General features: G+C 38.3%; 1 protein-coding gene and 1 long non-coding RNA gene across 4 annotated transcripts in view; one reads left to right on the forward strand and one right to left on the reverse strand.

Moving 5' to 3' along the window:
• Positions 1–6,731: 6,731 nt before the first annotated feature.
• The window catches only part of ttc39a (tetratricopeptide repeat domain 39A), a 132,558-nt gene continuing 118,954 nt past the window's right edge, over positions 6,732–20,335 (reverse strand). For all 3 annotated transcript variants that reach the window (XM_066691794.1, XM_066691796.1, XM_066691795.1), the window contains one exon: positions 6,732–13,263. In XM_066691794.1, coding sequence (XP_066547891.1) covers positions 13,149–13,263 — 115 coding nt within the window. In that variant the 3' untranslated portion in view covers positions 6,732–13,148. The remainder of the gene's footprint in view (positions 13,264–20,335) is intronic.
• On the forward strand, positions 13,807–18,762 carry LOC136714853 (uncharacterized). Its single transcript, XR_010805061.1, has 2 exons — positions 13,807–14,659; positions 16,923–18,762. It is a non-coding gene; the product is annotated as an uncharacterized LOC136714853 (long non-coding RNA).

Consider the following 20,335-nt stretch of genomic DNA (forward strand, 5'->3'; position numbering starts at 1 on the left):
AGCTGTCATTTACCATCTCAACCATTTCTATTACTGCTTCTGTAGTCCCAAACCAGGCTTTCCCAGTCTATGTTTGGGAAATTGGAATCCCCCATTATAACAGCCACATCCTTGCTACATGCAGTCCTGATTACACTGTACAATGCAACATCTTGCTGAATATCTGGGTTGGGTGGTCTGTAACACACTCCTACCACTAATCCTCCAGATCTCTTGTCCAAAAGTTTCACCCACAAAGATTTTGTTCCGTTACTAGGATCTAATATGAGTTCTTCTGCCTCAATGTCATTTCTGACATATAATGCTACCCCACCCCCTCTTCGACTTTGCCTGTCTCTCCTAAACTGTGTGTATCCTTCTAACTTGTATTTATCCCCATCGTTTTCTGTAAGCCATGTTTCCGTCACTCCTACAACATCATAATCACATGCCAGCACTGTGGCTTCTAAGTCCAACATCTAAGTCAACATCTCCTAGGTTTTGGCGTGCACACCATCTCTCCCATGGGCTGATAGACCAATTCTTCTATATCCGTAATACAGCGCAGATCGACAAGCTGAGCCTCAAGATCACGAACCTTGATCTCGTTCACAACGTTCACAAATGAAACCTTCTTGGATGAGTTCATCCAGGAAGGCAATCATTTGGCAAACCTGACACCGTAGTGGCCACATGCTTCTAAATGTTAGTTTTTTTTTATTATTACGTCTCTTGGTTCCTGTTGCCTAGTCAACTGCTTAACTTTTGTGACCAAGAAACAGCACAGGTCTTTCTCAACAGCTGCTTTAAGTAGCTTTTGTCTGCAAACAGAATTCCTGCTAAATCTCCCTTCTACAACCTGTTTTCTATCACCAACTCAGCAGCTGAACTGAATTTTCTTCAATTTAGGCAAACTACAGACAATGCTAACTTCAATTAAGGCAAACTTAAAACAAAATGAGCAATGCTAAGACTGGTCTGAAACTAGTCAAACAACAAGATGGCTGCCTCTCACCTGTACTTTTCCTGTACAACAACAATTCTGGAATACAGCAACAAAGAAGCTAAAACAACATCCACCTCCACATGAATAAAAACTATCAACCCTGTATTTGTTTCCCTAATTTATAACAATGATCAAGCAACTGACACCAGATAACAATGAAAAGTATGTAACTGCCAGTAAACAAAACAAAAAAACAACAAAGGCGAAGTTCTCAAGTAGGCAGCTGAGACATCACTATTTACATTACATCATAAATAATTAGTGAACATATTTTATACCCTTATCTGGGGACTGTAGCTGGTGTGGGGGAAAAAATAGCTGTAGATTATCTCCTAGTCATTGATAAAACCGGGATGTTTATTGACAAAGATCCAAGCATTGCAGTGAACTAAGCAGTATACAGCTAATGGTTTTAACAACAAAAATCTACAAAGAATTTGAATGACCTGAAACATGTGTACATGGGTGGTTGACGTGACATGGCCATTTTGTGGTTCCGAGCGTCAAACACAAATAAATACAATTTCAATTTGTGAAAACGTTTTTATATTGTTCATGCTGCTTTATGTGAACATACTGAACATTCATGCAATTCATCACTTTTAAAAACAAATTCAACCAAACATAAAAAGCTCATATGGTGTGACTGTCCCAAGCATGTTTCACAAAGTTTAAACTTGAATAAAACTAAGGAAAATAAACACAACTCTCCTCAATAAAGTACAGAATGATAACGCAGATGGCTTTTTTTGAGTCTGATATTTTCAAAGTCCATGCATAATATTTTGAGTCAGCTCTGATTAAAAAGATTTTGTCCCAGAAATGGATATCATATGGTGTGACACTATATTGTGATTTTTAAACGGGCAATTGTTTGTAGACCCTTGGGGAGGAGGGGTCCTTGTTCAACCAGGAAGTACTGAAAACACATCAGTAGGACATGGAAGGTGAGTTGTCTCTTGTCATTTATGCAATAAATCAAATCTTTTTAGCACTCCCATTTCAGTACCCTTTCCCAGTGTCTTTTAGGCTGCGTCCCAAATCGCACACTTGCTCCCTACACCCTTCGATAAGTGTACACTTTGTGTGACGTTTTGCTAACGTCACAGAGTGTGCACTTGAGTGAGGAGGGTGTAGGGTGTAGGGTGAAACTAAAAGTGCTCAATGGGACACACTTAAGTGTCAGCATTCAGCACCTTTGCCTTTGTCTGAAAAAGTACCTATGCAGTATTTTCTTGTATTTGTATTTAATTAAAATAGTAATAATAATAATAATAATAATAATAATAATAATAATAATAATAATAATTTTGAAATACACTGTTCGTTAATATCACCTCCTAGTTTTATAGGATACTACTACTTTAATTAATTAAATGATAGTTTCCAAAACATTTTTTGGTTTAACTTTCTAATCGTATATTTAAATCATTACTATATAATAATTTTATTTTATCTATCTACGTATTATTTCTTTGATACATAATTTAAAATAAAACAGCAGCTGCGAGATTTGGAAGTGCTGAAAAAATAAAGCAGCGGCTGCGACATTTTCAGAAGCAATTACGGAAAGGGAGGGTACATTGTGAAATATATTTGACTGATGCCATTGGACAGCAAGCAAGTCACTTCTCTTCTCCGGAAGAGTCAACAGATTTTGAGAAAGGGGCGCCAACTGCGCAGTGCATGAAGTATCATATTAATATTGTTTTGATCTTCTGCTCTCTATCCACTTTGTGGTGACATATTAAGAGTTATAGGCTGTCCTAAATGTATTAGAATTAATGAAAGCTTAGGTAAGAGACAGAATGGGTTTTAAAGTAGCTAGATTTACTAAATTAACAACTGTACTTCATTATTACAAGTCAGTGTGACAGTGCTTTATTTGTATTATTATTCTTAAGCACTAACAGAAAATATCCGTTAACAATTCCAGCAGAAGGAGCAGTTTACTGATTTAATAGACAAGAGCATGAGCTAATTTGGGAAATGCAAAATTAGAGAGACGGCTTTAACAAATTTATTTTGGGGGTGGCACGGTGGCGCGACAGCTCCAGGGGCGATGGATTCGGGTCTCGGCTCGGGTGCCTGTCTGCGCGGGTTTCCCCCGGGTCTACCGCTTCCTCCCACCGTCCGCCACTTTGATCGGCAAAGCTAAATTGCCCAGCAATGTGCTGGCGTCCCGTCTTGGGTGTATTCCTGCCTATCCCCAATGCCTGCCGGGATCGGCTCCGGCTTCCCCGCGACCCTGACCAGGATAAGCGGCTTCGAAAATGGATGGATTTTTATTTTATTAAGGACTTTTGCATTGTCTCTCTAACTTATCTTAATTCTACATGCGTTTTATACTGAATGTACTTTTCTGCTTTAAAACCATGTACTGTCTGTAGTGTTCTGTACAAAACCTGTTGGGAACTTTGTTGTATTCTCTAGTTCAAATAAACCATTTACAAATGTGCCTGCACAACAAAACAAAACAAAACAAAAAAAAAAAAAAAAATAATAATAATAATAATATATATATATATATATATATATATATATATATATATATATATATATATATATATACATATATATATATATATATACACTCACCTAAAGGATTATTAGGAACACCATTCTAATACTGTGTTTGACCCCCTTTCGCCTTCAGAACTGCCTTAATTCTACGTGGCATTGATTCAACAAGGTGCTGAAAGCATTCTTTAGAAATGTTGGCCCATATTGATAGGATAGCATCTTGCAGTTGATGGAGATTTGTGGGATGCACATCCAGGGCACGAAGCTCCCGTTCCACCACATCCCAAAGATGCTCTATTGGGTTGAGATCTGGTGACTGTGGGGGCCAGTTTAGTACAGTGAACTCATTGTCATGTTCAAGAAACCAATTTGAAATGATTCGACCTTTGTGACATGGTGCATTATCCTGCTGGAAGTAGCCATCAGAGGATGGGTACATGGTGGTCATAAAGGGATGGACATGGTCAGAAACAATGCTCAGGTAGGCCGTGGCATTTAAACTATGCCCAATTGGCACTAAGGGGCCTAAAGTGTGCCAAGAAAACATCCCCCACACCATTACACCACCACCACCAGCCTGCACAGTGGTAACAAGGCATGATGGATTCATGTTCTCATTCTGTTTACGCCAAATTCTGACTCTACCATCTGAATGTCTCAACAGAAATCGAGACTCATCAGACCAGGCAACATTTTTCCAGTCTTCAACTGTCCAATTTGGTGAGCTTGTGCAAATTGTAGCCTCTTTTTCCTATTTGTAGTGGAGATGAGTGGTACCCGGTGGGGTCTTCTGCTGTTGTAGCCCATCCGCCTCAAGGTTGTACGTGTTGTGGCTTCACAAATGCTTTGCTGCATACCTCGGTTGTAACGAGTGGTTATTTCAGTCAAAGTTGCTCTTCTATCAGCTTGAATCAGTCGGCCCATTCTCCTCTGACCTCTAGCATCAACAAGGCATTTTCGCCCACAGGACTGCCACATACTGGATGTTTTTCCCTTTTCACACCATTCTTTGTAAACCCTAGAAATGGTTGTGCGTGAAAATCCCAGTAACTGAGCAGATTGTGAAATACTCAGACCGGCCCGTCTGGCACCAACAACCATGCCACGCTCAAAATTGCTAAAATCACCTTTCTTTCCCATTCAGACATTCAGTTTGTAGTTCAGGAGATTGTCTTGACCAGGACCACACCCCTAAATGCATTGAAGCAACTGCCATGTGATTGGTTGGTTAGATAATTGCATTAATGAGAAATTGAACAGGTGTTCCTAATAATCCTTTAGGTGAGTGTATATATATATATATATATATATATATGTGTTAAGAAAAGTATGTTTATATAAATCGCAACATATTTTATTATTATTATCAAAACATTCAGAGTGAAGTCTCTTCCAGCATAACAAGGAGAAAAGCTTAGAGAATTATGGAGAAATGCAGTTAAAATACAGGACAAAGAAAATAAATCCACCAGTGGTAATGAACATCCCCAGAAAACTAATTTAACCGTGAAGTGGAAATCCAGCTTGACACATTGCCAGTGCAATGTAGCACACCAGAACATCCAAGAAAATTCCACTAACATCAACACCACCAAGCCCTTGTAGAGCAGAGATAGAGAAGCTTAAGACTCAGTTAAGAATGCAGAAAAACAGGTGCTAATGAGAAAAGTCTATGAAGAAAAACGGAAGGCTACGAAATATAGAAAACAGAGTCAAAGGACACAGTAGGCAGGAAAGAGAAAAAACAAAGAAGAATACTTACCAGCTCTCTAAAAGATCCCCATAAGGCCTACATGCAGAAATGTGAGACGGAACACTGCATGTCCTACAGGCAGTTTACAAGGTACAGACCTTTTTATATAACAGAGGCAAAGCCAAGTGACTGCAACACATGTGCATGTTACCAACATGCAAATATGTGTCTCCTGATTGACAGTCTTGCAAAAAGAGGCTTGGTACCCACAAAAAGCCTTTCTGCACTCCTTTCAAGTATAACGTGCAATACAGAAGATGAAAGATGCATGCATCACCAGTGCTGCTTTGACGAGGTGCAGCTTAGTGACCACAGTCCAACTGAAACTGCAAAATGGGAGCAGTGGCAAAAGGAGGACGTTCTGGTTGGAGAGAAAACCTACAAAAATTGGGTTAAAAAAACCAAAAGGGGGGCAGTAGGAGAGCTGAATGAAGTGTTCCAGAAGGGGCTGGAGGAAATTGCGAGTCACTAGTTTAACTGGCTTCACCAGGTACAGCAATTCAGGCACATCAAAGAGAATCATAAAAACAATGAGATGGTCTTGCACATTGAATCTCAGAAATGTATGCCTGTAAACTAAACGCAGAGATCCTTACGATATGATGAACGTGCAGTGTTGGCACACATAAAGCCAGTTATAGATGATTTTCAGAAAAGAAATGACCATGCAATCGACACCTGGCATGTTCTGAGTGATGGGCCAGCAACTCAGTATCGCAATTGAGCAAACTGCTTCCTCATGAGCAGTATTGCCTATACATGGGGATTCAAGCGGGTCACCTGGAACTTCTCGGAGTGTTCTCATGGAAAGGGTGCACCTGATAGTATTGGAGGAGTGTTGAAGCGTGAGGCAGTGACCTTCAAACCCCAAGGGATCTGTATGACTATTTACAGAAGAGCTCTGAAAACGTCACAATCAAGTGGATCAAAGAAGAGATCTCTGCCATGGATGAAATGCTCCTTCCTTCAGTGCGTCCAGTGACTGGAATCAGTAGTACACACCAAGTTCTGTCTTTTGCCCCAAGGAAAATATTTTACAGAGCTCAAAGCTGTTTCTGCAAGTACCCAGAGATCTGCACTTGCCACAAGCTGAGCAAACTTGAGATTGACCGTGTCTCTCAAGTCAAGTGACTGTTGCTCTTTTGCTGAGGTGCCATGTGACCAACCAAACCACTGTAGCTCTCCCACTGGAGAGCCCCAAGCCCAGTCAGAAGATGCCACATCACTCGAACCCGACCTCGAGAAAAGTTCAGATGAACAGGAAAAATACAGGGTGGGACAGTTTGTTATTGTTAAATATGACAAACTGTATGTGGGACAGATAATGGGGATATGGTGAGGAGGAGCTGCACGTGAACTCTATGCAACAACTTGGAAGAAAAAATGCTTTTATCTGGCCAAACTAATCAGACTGCATTTTTTATCATCACAATCAAATTGTCTGTAAAATATCACAACCCAAGCCATGCAGTCAGTTTGCCACTCTCTTGAAATACGACTGGCTTATGTTTAATGAAATGTGAACACACAGACACAAAAACTTCAGCTAACATAGCAAGAATGTGACTTGTGATATTCAGTTGTTGTTTAACTCATTTACTAAAATGAACTTATGCCCTGTATTAAATTAATGTTTTAAATGAATGTGTATGAAGCAGAAATTACCTCACTCAAATAACCTAACCTTGTTTATATGACTGATTTACTTAGGGGTAGTTATGAGTAATCAATACTAACCAGTAGATATTCAACAGACTTAACTGTAAACAATTACTTGTGATACTATTCTTAATTAGTGTGTTCCTCACTAGAAATATGGTTCTTCACTAGTCCTGTGTCCGATAACCAAGTGCTATACAATGTTTAGTTTCACACCTTTGTGTGATTGTTCTTAAACACTTTTTGTTTGAATGTTAAATGCATATAATACATGTTTTTGCATTGACAAATTGTAGTGTGGTGTGGTTCATCCTATGGTGTGACACTATATCATTTGGTGTGACATTCAGAATTGTGACCAAAAAAAGGCTTTGTTAGTGTTAAATCATAAACATTTCAATGGAACACATGTAAAATAGTATCAGCAAGAGACAAGCATTTTGTGCAGATTTATAACAGGGTTTGTTGGAATTAATCTAAAATATATTGAAAGATATACCCCATTTTCATTTTATATACAATAACTTTCATGTCACACCATATGACAATTGTAGGCAATAATACAACAAATTGGTGAATAAATTAAGATCCCAATACAAAATCTTAAAGACCACATACATTTTTGGAAATCTAAGAATCAGTGTAACACAACTCAATTTTCATGCCTAATATTTGAAGTAAAAAAAAAAAAAAAAAAAATCAGGCTTATATGTCAACCACCCACATACAAAACTTGTCCATAGAGAGACAACAGTGCTAATAATTTATTTAATTGAGGTCTTCTATGGCATAGATCTTCAACTTTAGTTCACAAAAGCATCAGTCAAGCATATTTCATAACTTTGTTAAACATTTATGAACTGGGAAATTTTCAATTAAGTAAATAATTATATTAGGTAATGAAGAGGTAAGGTGAAACTGAAGCTAGATTTGGTATGGTTGTTTCCCAATGCCTGTTTACCATGATATACACTAAAAAACAAAACATACTGATTGGCTATTCATATTACAGTTATGACAAACAGCTATAGACCAAGTTATTATACAGTGGAAATGACTGAGAGCTTGTACAGGAGCACTGTCAGTTTTTGTATCCAGAGTGATATTTATTTTGAGTTTATCTGCAAATAAAATCTATGTAAATTAGTAAAATTATGTTGACGTGACCAAAGCAATACATGTAGTCTTGTCTTCATACATTTTGACTCTTAAACATTTTTCTTATTTTCAGAACATCAGTCCCTTTTTCTGATTGTATATTAGAAAAAAAGTATGAGTATTTGACAGGATTCCTAACTCTCTCAAACACTCTCACTAACCAGCTTTACACCAACACCCAGTGGCTAAACAGGGGTGTCAAATTAACCTGACTAACCCAGTCATTCATGAATGTACGTACATAATTTGAAACACAAAAATTAGATTTTTGGACATATACTAAATATATTTAGTATTACAAATATTATTGTTGACATGTTTTTATATAAAAGGAATTATATTAAGATAATATAATTGTCACGTTTAACCTCGGGGGCTCATGAACAGGGGACCCAAGTGCAATGCTGGATCGCGGGATGGTCGGACAGGCGTGGGTACCGGCAAAGCAGGGCAAACAAGGGCTGAGCGAAGACGAGGTCATGGTAACAGGCGTTGGTCGTGGGATCAAGCGTACAGACAGGCAAAGGCGAGACAGAGTCGTAGATGGGAAGACAGGCAGGAAGTCAAAGGAACAAGGCAGGTACAGGACTCGAGGGAACAAGACTGGAACTGGAACAGGCACAGGGACAAGGCTAGGGATTGCAGATGAAACTGACAAAACTTCGCCCCAACTGAGGGAAGTGAGGGGATTATAAGGGGAGCAGAAACCAGGCTTGGAAGGTGCAGGGCGAATAGGAACAGAGGGTGGAAGCACGAGTGCACATGGGTGACCGGAATGTTAATAGACAGAGTGACAGATGAGAGCAGGGAGAAGTGAAGGAAAAGGCAGGGAAACAGTGGAGAGAGAGGGTGAGTGCATGGAAACCGTGACAGTAATCCTGTGGCCGCCTTCCCGGCCACTGGACCCCGCTCTTGTCCTGGGGTCGCCTTCCGGATCTCCTGACCCCCCCCAAATTTCTATATTTTTTCTTTTCATAACTATGATTGAATAGTTTTGATTTCTCAATAATATAAGTATAAATATAATATCATATAATCTTTACATTGTACACCAGACTGCACATCTACATAAGGTAATGGTAACAAAATTCACATTTAGTTATAATTATATAATATATATATAATTGTTTGTACCTGTCATTATACAAGGTCACATAATTAAATTAGGGGGCACTTAGGCACTTGCTCCATTAGGGGGAAAAATAACTAAGAATTATTTTATTCAAAATCTATTGTATGTTATTACATTTATAATGTAAAAAAACCAGAGTACATGTTCTAGAGTGATCTACAAGAAATGTAATAGTTATTTATGGAATACAGCCTTGCAACTGTTTAACATGGGAGGGGAGCACAATACAGACAAGATAAACAGAGTATAAAGTAATGTACTCCAAGCCTTCACACTCCTTGAGGTTATTTTAAAGAAAGTATGCATCTTTTGAAGGGTCCACATCCACAACACTCCTGATTTGTATATGATAAGATATTAGCCATTCCACACTTTGTAAGTACCTCAACAACTAACAAAGGGGAATCCATTAACTTTATGATGCTTATAGCCTATAGCTTTTTTATAGCTTATACTTTCATTACTATAGAAGTATAATGGTCCCAGAAATCTGATTCCTACATGGTATATAAATTAGATATGTAGCGTTATGTTGGGTGTATTTTGAGAAGAGCATGTTGGGCTCTGAGCTGAAGCACTGATCTAAAGAAGACCTCTCCCCCCCAAAGTTATCAGATTTCCTTAGCTCATCAGCTTGGAACTGGTTTGCATCAAAGTGACAGTTTTGGGGAGGATGGCACCGAGAAGAGGCCAAATAGTTTGGAATTCTGCTATGAGATGTCTGGAGAAAGGGGCCTGTAGGTGATAAAAACTCTTTGAAGTGGACAAGAGCCGAAATCCCGACATAGAGCTACGAACCCAGGCCAACCGGCATTTCCAAAAGATGGCATGGATTGACATCAGTCATAAATCAAGCCCCCCTCCAATAGGACACTGGGGGCTGAAACCGAAATCCAATCTCAAGAACTCAGGAACCAATCACCTATTGATCTGACAGACTATAAGGAACAGCAGACGGTCTTTCTCTCGCTGTCTCTCACCTGAACCAGTAACTCGCTGCCACAGCTTAACCTGTAGCTCTGTTGCCAGAACTGGAACCAGAAACCAACCAAGTCTTTGCCGGCAACAGAAGAGTTAAACTGCGAGAAGGAGATTGAGCCATACGAAGAATTCTTTTAAAGGACTTTATTAAATAAAGAACTTTACAGACTGCGCTGCCCGCCTGTGCCCACCTGATCAGTGGAATTTTACAGCTGGACAATTGACTAAGTCGACTGTATACGAAAGTGTCAGTCATTTAAATAGCTATTTGAGTCTTAAGAAACTTGACCCTTGGAACAAACAGGGCCCTGCTTTCCTCAAAGACTTCGTCTTCAAGTAACTACGGTGGAACCCTGCTTACAAAGAAGATTTTGTGCACAACCTTGGAGCCTTCAAACCAGTGGAAAATCTGTTTGGAAAAGACTCTACTTTCGCGAAACCCCAACTTCCAGGTGCATCGACTGAGTGGAAGTTCTTGGACAAAGCCGAACCGGACTGCCTTTGTTCCAAACCACACGGACCTCGTGCCGTGTGCTGTTATCTGAGCCCGAAGACAGAGAGGCCTCTCTGCGACGAAGTTCAGATAAGTTTAACAGTTTGGAGTTCATGATTCATGACATTTGAGAAATCAATTAGAAATGTTAATCTGTGATTCATAACTCTAGAATGTGTAATATCATTTAGTTTTCTTAAATATAAATGTGTGTTGCATTAAACTGTTTTCTTGATAATTTTAGAAATAAAATCTGTCAACGCCGAGAAATATCTTCTCATTCCTGTTTAACTGTTTAGTCTGAAATTGACACAAGTTAATAGACATTAGATTATTGGTGGCCCTGCCTATCCTTAATCATTGAATAATAATCAGTTAAGGGAAATTGTGGTAACAAGTAATGATAGGATCTTTCTTGGCACCTAAACGTGAATGAGACTGATATATATATAACGAGAAGTTACCTGACATAAATACTAACCTGCGTAGTTATTTAATGTCTGACTAATAATGCTAACGAGAGACTCACCTTCGTCTTACTAACCGGTATTGTAGTCAATGTGTTTATAACCTTTTTTGTTTAACGATTTGTGTTATCATATGCGATCCCATGGTCTTTGATTTGGTCACGGAAGTGATTTGTCTTTGATTTGTTGATCTAGAGTTGAATTTTAATTAGTTTTTCCCTTTTGTATAATTAGTGTAGTGCTACATTTAGTCTTTGTTTTGAATAAATTTGACAATTTATATCTTTGGAATTGGTGTCTGCGTCCAATTATTACAGAAATTGAGTTCTACAAGATTCCAGGATTCGTGATAAGGTGATACTATAAATTCACTTCTTTAATTGAAATTTATAAGTGTACCTTACGCTATAGATGGGATGGGATCTTTGTGCATTTTTCACATTTTACATGTATAGTCATTCATGGAAAAGGGTAGTTATACTTGAGCCATTCACCTATATGTATGTTTGTTCCTGTATACTCCACTGTATTTAACAAGAACAAAAATGTTCCCTCTTAATGCTTAATATTGAAAATATAGTATCTTCATATTTTCCTGTATTTAATCACTGTCAAGGAAAAAAACAAATACTCAGTATACTCTGAAGCCAATTGATATGAAAAGTGCTAAAGTATGCTATTGTGCACTTTATCTCAGGTGTTAAGTATGTGTGTTTGGATGTGGTTCTCTCAACAGATTCTTACTATTCTCTTACTAAGTAATCCTTAAAGACAAACTATATGTAACTATGTATAAACACTAGAAGAAAATAATATATTAGGGAGATTCTACATGAAAGAATCCTGTATTTTGCACTTCATATAACTAAATACAGCTCTGGCCTGGATATTGCAGAAAATTGAATGAACTAACCAGGTCATTCTAGCATTGTAGAAAGAGACTTGTATTGGCATGGGATGGGATGGATATGTTGCAATGTAAACAATTCTATATAATTTGTTGTTCAAGCAAAACATGCTTAATTGTTTACCGCTTTAAATTAATAACTTTAAGGCATATAGAGAATGAGTTTCATTAATTGAATACATAAATATACCAGAATGATACATTAGCATGAAATATAATTATTTATATGACATTTTACAGAGTATGTATGGTTAATAGTCATTTATAATCAGGTTTTTACACGCTAAAGAATGGACCTGACTTTCTAATGGCATAATTAATTTTATATAATAGGAACTGAAGGGAACTACCAAAAAAAAAAAAACCACTATGCTAAGGTGGATTGGGATCTGTTAAAATGACCAAGGCTGTGGTTAGAAGTGAAACTTGAGAGTAGAAGTGATGTTTGGAAAGACATCACTGACAGTTAACTGCTAATCCTGCCAAGCAGCCAATAAGCAGCTGGTTGTGGGAGATAAAGGTGCATATGTGGACTAGATAAGTAGCATATGATTAATTATGCATCATTATTAGGATTTATTTTTGTTTTGGGAAAATATTTTAATGTATTTTATGTATGTAATGTTTTGGGTTCTGTTGGTCAAAACATAAACTGTGGTCCAAAACTGTGATGGTCAATAACAATCAGTGCAGTCCTAGTGGATAATGTTACTATTACCCAAGTAAGACCTCAGTAATAGCTTTTCATGTGAGGAAGTTCTAGCTGTTATATTACCACCAAGCTGCTGGCACCAAAGAGTAAACCAAAGGTAACTTCTCTTGAACACCCCCCAACTTTTCAATTACAAATTAAGCCACTGATTCACTTCTATAAGTTTGACACTGGCATAGCTTATGATTGTGCACAGGCTTTGTTTCATATAGAATAAAGTTTTGCAGAGACTACAGAAGCAAAATATACAAAAGCAAATGCTCTAACATGGTGTAAGATTAGTAGTGTGTACATTTCAAGTGTCTTTAGATATTAACTCTATGGCTCTGATGCAGGCTGTGGGGTGGGTTGACTTGGACCTAATCCAGTCACCATTGGCTATGGAGTGGATGGTACAGAATGGACATTTTCCATTGTTGACCTGGCCTTGAGCAGCGCCGCCTGGATTCGGAAATGTGTCCTGGACTCCATGGAGTAATTCTTGTAGTTCTGTCTGAAAAACACAAAAGAAGAGGTAAGGTGAAACTGAATCACATTGGTTATTATTTCACCACTGCAGGTAACAGGCACACTCCACAATGAATTAATTGGACAGGTAATTTGTCCACAATGGAAAACTTGTCACTTAAGACCTCAAAGAAATTGACATTGAATATTTTTTCAATAAAACCACTGCTTTAATTTGACATTGTTAAGAAGATAATCTAAATATAATTATGCTATCAAAGCTTCTCATCCTCTAACTGGAGGTTTCTTCTAGGATATTCAATCAGCTGAAACAATTAAACAGTATAAAGGCTGTGTGTTTTGGGGCACAGGTATTTGGTTAAGGACTTACAACAATGTATTTGATAAACATCTGCTGCCTAAGAATGCTGACCAGCACCAGTCACTTCAACAACAGTAACAACAGTAACAAACTTAGGTCTGTGTTAATTATTGTGTATGTGGTAAACTATTTTGTACAACTGTATTTTAATTATTATTTTATTTATTTATTTATTTATTTATTTTTATTTCTTGGCAGATGCCCTTATCCAGGTTGACTTACAACATAAGTGCAAAACAAAGTGCAAAATACAGTTAAGTACAAGGCATCAAACATTACAAATTCAATTACATTAAACATACCAGTTTACACAGGCAAGTACAGTAAGTGAGGTCATGCATCCTGGACAGTAAAAGCTAAGTGCTGTCAAGATGTAGGGTCAGAGTCACTACGGGAAAGGGAGCAAGGAGGAAAACAATCAAAAACGCAAGAAGCATAATAAGACTGAAGTGCTATCTAACAGGGATTAAAAGGACTAATATTACAAGTACTGTCTGAAAAGATGATGTAATGAGATGTAATCACTTGCGATAGAGAAGACACAAAAAGGCTTCTCCAACTCACATCCTTAGTTCTTTTCATCACTTCATGTGAGAGGAAAGCTCTGGGTTACCCTGTATTTATGTTTTCAGCAATAAATTTGTTACTTCTTCATCGGTGTGTGCTGGGATTTACTAAAACCACTGCACAGCTAAAGCAAATGCATTTGCCTTCTCGTACTGTATTCAGCTCATGTTTGAAATTAAAACTAAAATGGTTTTTAATTCAAGATTATACTAATCAGAGGAACTTGGAAGAAAGTTATTTTTAATGTGTAAGTTATAAATAACCAACTAAGGTTTGGTGATATGATCAAAAAAACAATTCTGTAGGGGGTCTGGGGATCATTAACCCTATATGTTTTATATTACTGTTATTTGTAACTTTTCATGGAATTACATTTTTTTTTTTTTTCGAGGGGGCCAGAAAAACTGCAAATGCGATAGAAACTAAAACAACTTGTGGTGTGAGACACTGGAAGAGAAGGGTTTAGGAGTTACCCAAGTCAGATGCATGACAGGTGAGAGAGGGAGAGAGCTATTTTCTTGTTCTCATGTTTCTTTTCTACTTTCAGGATGTCTTAGTATTCATAATCTTGTTTTTAGATTTGCCTTGATTGAAGTTAATCATATTCCTAGTTTGCCTTAATTGTAGTTAATTCAACAGCTGTTGTGTTGGTTAGAGTAACTTGATTGACAGCTGACCTAGTTTAGGAATCTGGAGGTGGAGTCAGTGAGTCAATTCGTGGCAAGAAGCTGAACACAAAGGTATTTAATATGCACTGTTTTTTGGTAACTAAAAAAAAAAAAAAAGGTCAAGCCGTTGAATTAGTGGACAAAAACCAAGAGAAAGTGTTTAGAGCACTAACAAATTACTAAATTTAGAAGCATGTGGCCACTACAGTATCAGGTCTGCAGAATGATTGCCTTCCTGGATGAATTTATTGAGGTCCTAGAGATCAAAGTCTGTGATCCTGAGGCTCAGCTTGCTGATCAGTACTGTATTAGTGATATGGAAGAATGGTCAATCAGCCCATGAGAGAGATGGTGTGCATGCCAAAACTTAGGAAGGTTGAGCCCTTAGAGCTTGAAAGTGTAGAGAACTGCTGGGTTCAAGTATGACGTAACCGCAGAAAAGGGCAAGCACACCGCTTAGATTTATGGGGCATTGGTCTTTCTTCTGGGATAGATGGGACCTGTACAAACCGGACGGTCTACATCTAAACAGAAGGGGGGCTAATGTATTGGGAGAGCGTATGTGCAGAGTAATTGAAAATCTTTTAAACTAGGCACCAGGGGGGCAGGGAGCTCTGACAATGGGAGATGTTCCACTAAGGAAAGAAAACAAAGGGAAACTGCTAGTAGGAAAGTCCTGAAATGTTTGTACCTCAATGCCAGGAATATAAGGAACAAGATGTTAAGACCTTGAAGCCACAGTACTAGCATTATATGTCAGAAATGACATTGAGGCAGAAGAACTCAAATTAGATCCTGGTAACAAAACGGAATCATTGTGGGTTCAACTTTGAATAAAAGATCTGGAGGATTATTGGTACGAGTGTGTTACAGACCACTCAATTCAGATATTCAGAAAGATGTTGCATTGTAATTACAATGATTACAATGTAATCAGGACTGCATGTAGCAAAGATGTGGCTGTTACAATGGGGGATTTCAATTTCCCAAACCTAGACTGGGAAAGCCCATTTGGGACTACAGAAGCAGAAATAGAAATGGTTGAGATGGCAAACGACACTTTCTAACTCAATTTGTCAGGGAACCAACTTGAGAAAGCGCATGCATTGATTTTATATTTTCAAATGACCAAGATAGAGTCAGAGGGACACTAGTTAGAGAATCAATGGCGAACTGCAATCACAATATTAGCTTTGAGACATACTTTCAAAAAACAAGGACTAAAGCCATGATCTACAATTTTAGAAGAGCAAACCTTGAAGCTAGGAGGCAGCACTTATAAGAGTTAGACTGAGGCACAGTGGATACAGATTCAGTCTAAAATGGATGGTTATATTTTAAGAATACACTACTTGAAAATATTGTACCAAAACTCAGCAAATTGAGGACCAAAAAACAGTGGCCAAAATGGTTTAATAGAGGTATGCAAAAAAATATTAAGAGAAAAAGTGTTTTATAGCACATACAAAAGGGATGGAGACTAAACAAAATTCTAAGAATATATAGAACTACTGTAGTGGGAACATTTACTTTTATTATTTTCTTTAAATTCTTTGTATTATTTATCATTTCATGTTGTTCAATTCACTTTTGTCTAGAACACAAATCATTAGTTGATAATGATGGTCAATCGATTTTTTAAAAATAATTAAAGCTGTTATACACTTAAATGGTTAGATTATGCCTTAACTTAGATATGTGCAATACCAAAAAAACGAAATTATGACTTTAACCCTAATAAATGTCTTTTTAGGCACCGAAAACTTTTTTATCAAATCCGGCATCTTGGATTTTCTTTACCTAGCGTCATTAAAGCGATGTTTTAAAACTTAATAAAAGTAAAAATATTAATAACCACCACATTTATCATAGTATAAGACCCTTGCCTAATGTTTTGATGTTATAGTTGATTCATTTTTATTGATTTGTGTCAACTACACCCCAAAACATTGTCAAATGGTGCGAATGCAGCGTTTGGCCAGAAATGGCACTGAAACGCAGCTGCGCGCACCCGCTCGGAGTGTTCGGAGTGGAATGTCGCAGCAGCGTGGACACACTGACCTTCTCATTCTACCGCCATTCACACAGACAGAGCAGCGCTGAGCTGGGGCACCATACCGCTGCAAGCGTGGACTCGGAGATGTCGCAACGGGGTAGGCAAACCAGGCAATTGCCTGGGGCCCGGAGCTGGCTGATTACATTGGACCACAGCCAGAGACACAGCTTGCAACAAGAAAACTCCGTCAGCAGACGCCCCCCAACCCCCCTCCCCTTGCTCACTCTCACCGGAGAAAACTCCATTAGCACCCCCCAGATCAATGGTTGTGCCTGGGACCCCCAGAGACTCTAGCAGCGCCACTGCGTGGACTTTAACACTGATTCGCAGTGTTGTTAGTATTGCAACACAAATACTGATTTATGAAATACAATAAAATGTCCCTATAGTATAATAATTAAATTAGACGAGGTAGTAAAATATAATGAGTAATATTGTATTCAGTGCATATTTATTTTCAGTTAAGTAGTGTGAACTGCAACGCAAGTAAATTTTTTGAACTGATCATTGATGTACTATTGGTCATCATCGTGTCCTGTTAAAACTGCTTATCTATTACCAGAATAATTGCTTGCAGCACATTACTGTAACGTCATCAAGTACCAAATTACATGTGCATTTTGTAATAGAAAATATTTAGAAAGTGTAAAAATATACTAAAGGTTCAGAAAAGGGGGGCTGAAGGTTTGCTTTTGGGGGCTGCACCAAACATCCTAGAGGGCTGCACTGCTGATCAGCTAAAATCCTACAGCACACTTTAACAAGACTAGCTGGAATTACTCCACTACCTGCACAGTCATGCTGTAAAAATCTGCAGTTGTCTCCTCTGTAAGTTTCTGAAGGACAGGCTCCATACTCACTTCTACATCATCGAACAATTGCTGTCTGACTGCCATGCCTTCGGTTTGCGGACAAGTTCCTGATACCTGTCATTCATCTCAAGAACATGCTCCTTTCCTTGACAAAACTCTCAAAAGAGGCTCTGTCACAATTTTACAAATTAATCCAAGTGCCCTACATCCTGCCTAGTACTGTCTAACATTTAGATCAGCAAAAACAGCTTCCACCAATTTGTTTTCATGCTGAATTTGTCTACTGAATTCCAGCAAATCAGAGTGCAGGTAAAAAACCCAGCTGCAATGAAAAACATAATGTTGATTCCGTTAGCTTTGAATGTACCAGTGGCACAAATTCAGATTCATACTTTCTCTAATTCCAGCAAATCAGAGCACAGGTAAAAAAAACAGCTGCATTGAAAAATGTAATGTTGCTTCCGTTACCTTTTTGAAAAGCAGAGGGACAGTTAGACAGACCAGTGGCACAAATTCAGATTTATCCTTGCCTAACAGAACTGTCTTGAATTACACTGGTTTTCCACTTTTTTCACAGCCTCTTTCCTGTACTGCCTTGCATACAGTTCTGATCAACCTGACTGTCCCACTTTCTCCTACTGTTTTGTGTACCCAATGTAAGCACAAATGAACTACTTTGTCTCCACCATTTCCTCTCTCAGATAGAAGTGTTAGATCAGCCTGGTAGGCCAAACCATAAACTAAATGCAATCCACAGAAAAGCTCAATTAAACGTCTAAGTTTAGCCTTATCAGCCTCTCTGTGTTGTTCCAAGTCTTCCACGATCTCTGGAAGAATACCTGATCTGTACTGAGACAACATGTTATTGATTTTTTTCTCTGTCCCCCACAAGATTTGTAATTGTACATTTTTGTGAGTGAAATGATCACAACATTCAAGTCACACACCCCACTTCTGACTATGTCCTGAACCATTTCTCTGACAGTATCAAATGTACACTGAGCAGAGCCTGATGCCTGTTCCCCAAATATTAAATGCATCCTTGTACCATCCTTAAAAAATACTTGACCTATTTTTGTTGTCCCATCTGTGCAGAGTCCAATGATTTTCTGTAAGAATTCTACTGTTGTCTTTCTATCTGTGTACCACCCAGTTTTTTAAAAACTACTCTAACAACCTGAGATGCCTTATTTATGTGTGCTAACTCCCATATTAGCAACTAAGTCCATATACACTTCATCCATGTATCTATTTTCTATGTATGTTTCATTCTTGTTCTCTAAGAACTTGTCCAACTCTTCCTCCACGTCTTCATACTCGCACTGCCAGAACAGCACCTCTTCTTTTAACTCTCTAACCTTGTCTGCCACACTTAAGCTCTGTTCACCATCCATTGCAGATGTTCTTTTATAGTAAATACATTTCATGGTCTCTTTTATTTTTCTATGCATCTGCTTCTGCATATCTTCCTTTAGCACCTCAATACTCTGCTCTACCTTAGCATTAGCCAATGCAAGCTGATCTCTCTCCTCCCTAAGCTGTGCCTTTCTCTGCATTTCTTGATTTTTGTCATCTCTACATCTAATCCTTTTATTGACATTTCAACACTCGTCCGGGCTAATTTATCTGAAACAGTTCTCAATTATTTTTTCAGTTTAATTATCTTCACCTCATACAACCAAACCCCACTGTCTTTCCTCTCAGTGTCTATTCGGTCTCTTTCATCTGCCAGAGCTTCAAGTCGTTTACTTTCCTCATCTCTTTTCAAATCCTGTCAATTACAGAATCCACATTCTGGAAATTAAGCAAATGGCTCTCCGGGCTTCCTGCACCTGCATCTGAAGCCTGGCCATCTCCTGAGTCATGCACGATTCTTGCAAACGGCAGTGTGAATCCTGCCACCTCTAATTCTGCTCTCCTAACATACTTTAATAGCTCACAGCTCACAGCTCACAGATATTAAATAAAAGAAAGACAAATCCACAACTAGTTTCCTGTCTGTCATATACATTAATGCATTTTTCATCATAATATGGGCAATAATAAAAATGCACACTTCAAATGACTCCCACAGGCAACAACAACAACAAAAACAGCAACAAAAAGCATGCATTGACACTGTAAATTAAAAGAGGAAATAAGAAATACAACATTAACATTTTAGTCAAACCTGCGGGTCATCATCGCTTATTACAGAATGGAATGTTGGAATACGCACGCGCTCCCGCTGCTCGTGTTCATGTTCTAATTTCTTTTTTCCACAGAAATATATGGCATATGTTGCGTTTAAAACCTTGTGAATTTCAGAGCCCAAAAAGTTTGGCTTAGGTCTGTATAAAAATTGAAAGTAGAGGGGTACGGCCACCTCCCATATGAGTGGTGACACAGGTGTTTTATGTTCAGACTAGCAGCACACGTGTTAAAGTAAACAAACCTTTTTTCTGACTTCCTGACTTCGGGTACAAAAAGGCTCGTAATATGCTATTGGTGGGCATGTAACCTATCAGATGACACCTTCATTAGGGGTATGCGTGAAACCACCATTTGGGCTTGAGTTTTTAGAAAAGGACCGAAAATCTTGGTGCCGCTGAGCCCTGAGAGGTGCTGCTCCCTGTCACTCAAGAAGAGAGGCA

The sequence above is a fragment of the Amia ocellicauda genome, chromosome 19 (genome assembly GCF_036373705.1).
Source record: "Amia ocellicauda isolate fAmiCal2 chromosome 19, fAmiCal2.hap1, whole genome shotgun sequence".
In the NCBI taxonomy this organism is placed as follows: Eukaryota; Metazoa; Chordata; class Actinopteri; order Amiiformes; family Amiidae; genus Amia; species Amia ocellicauda.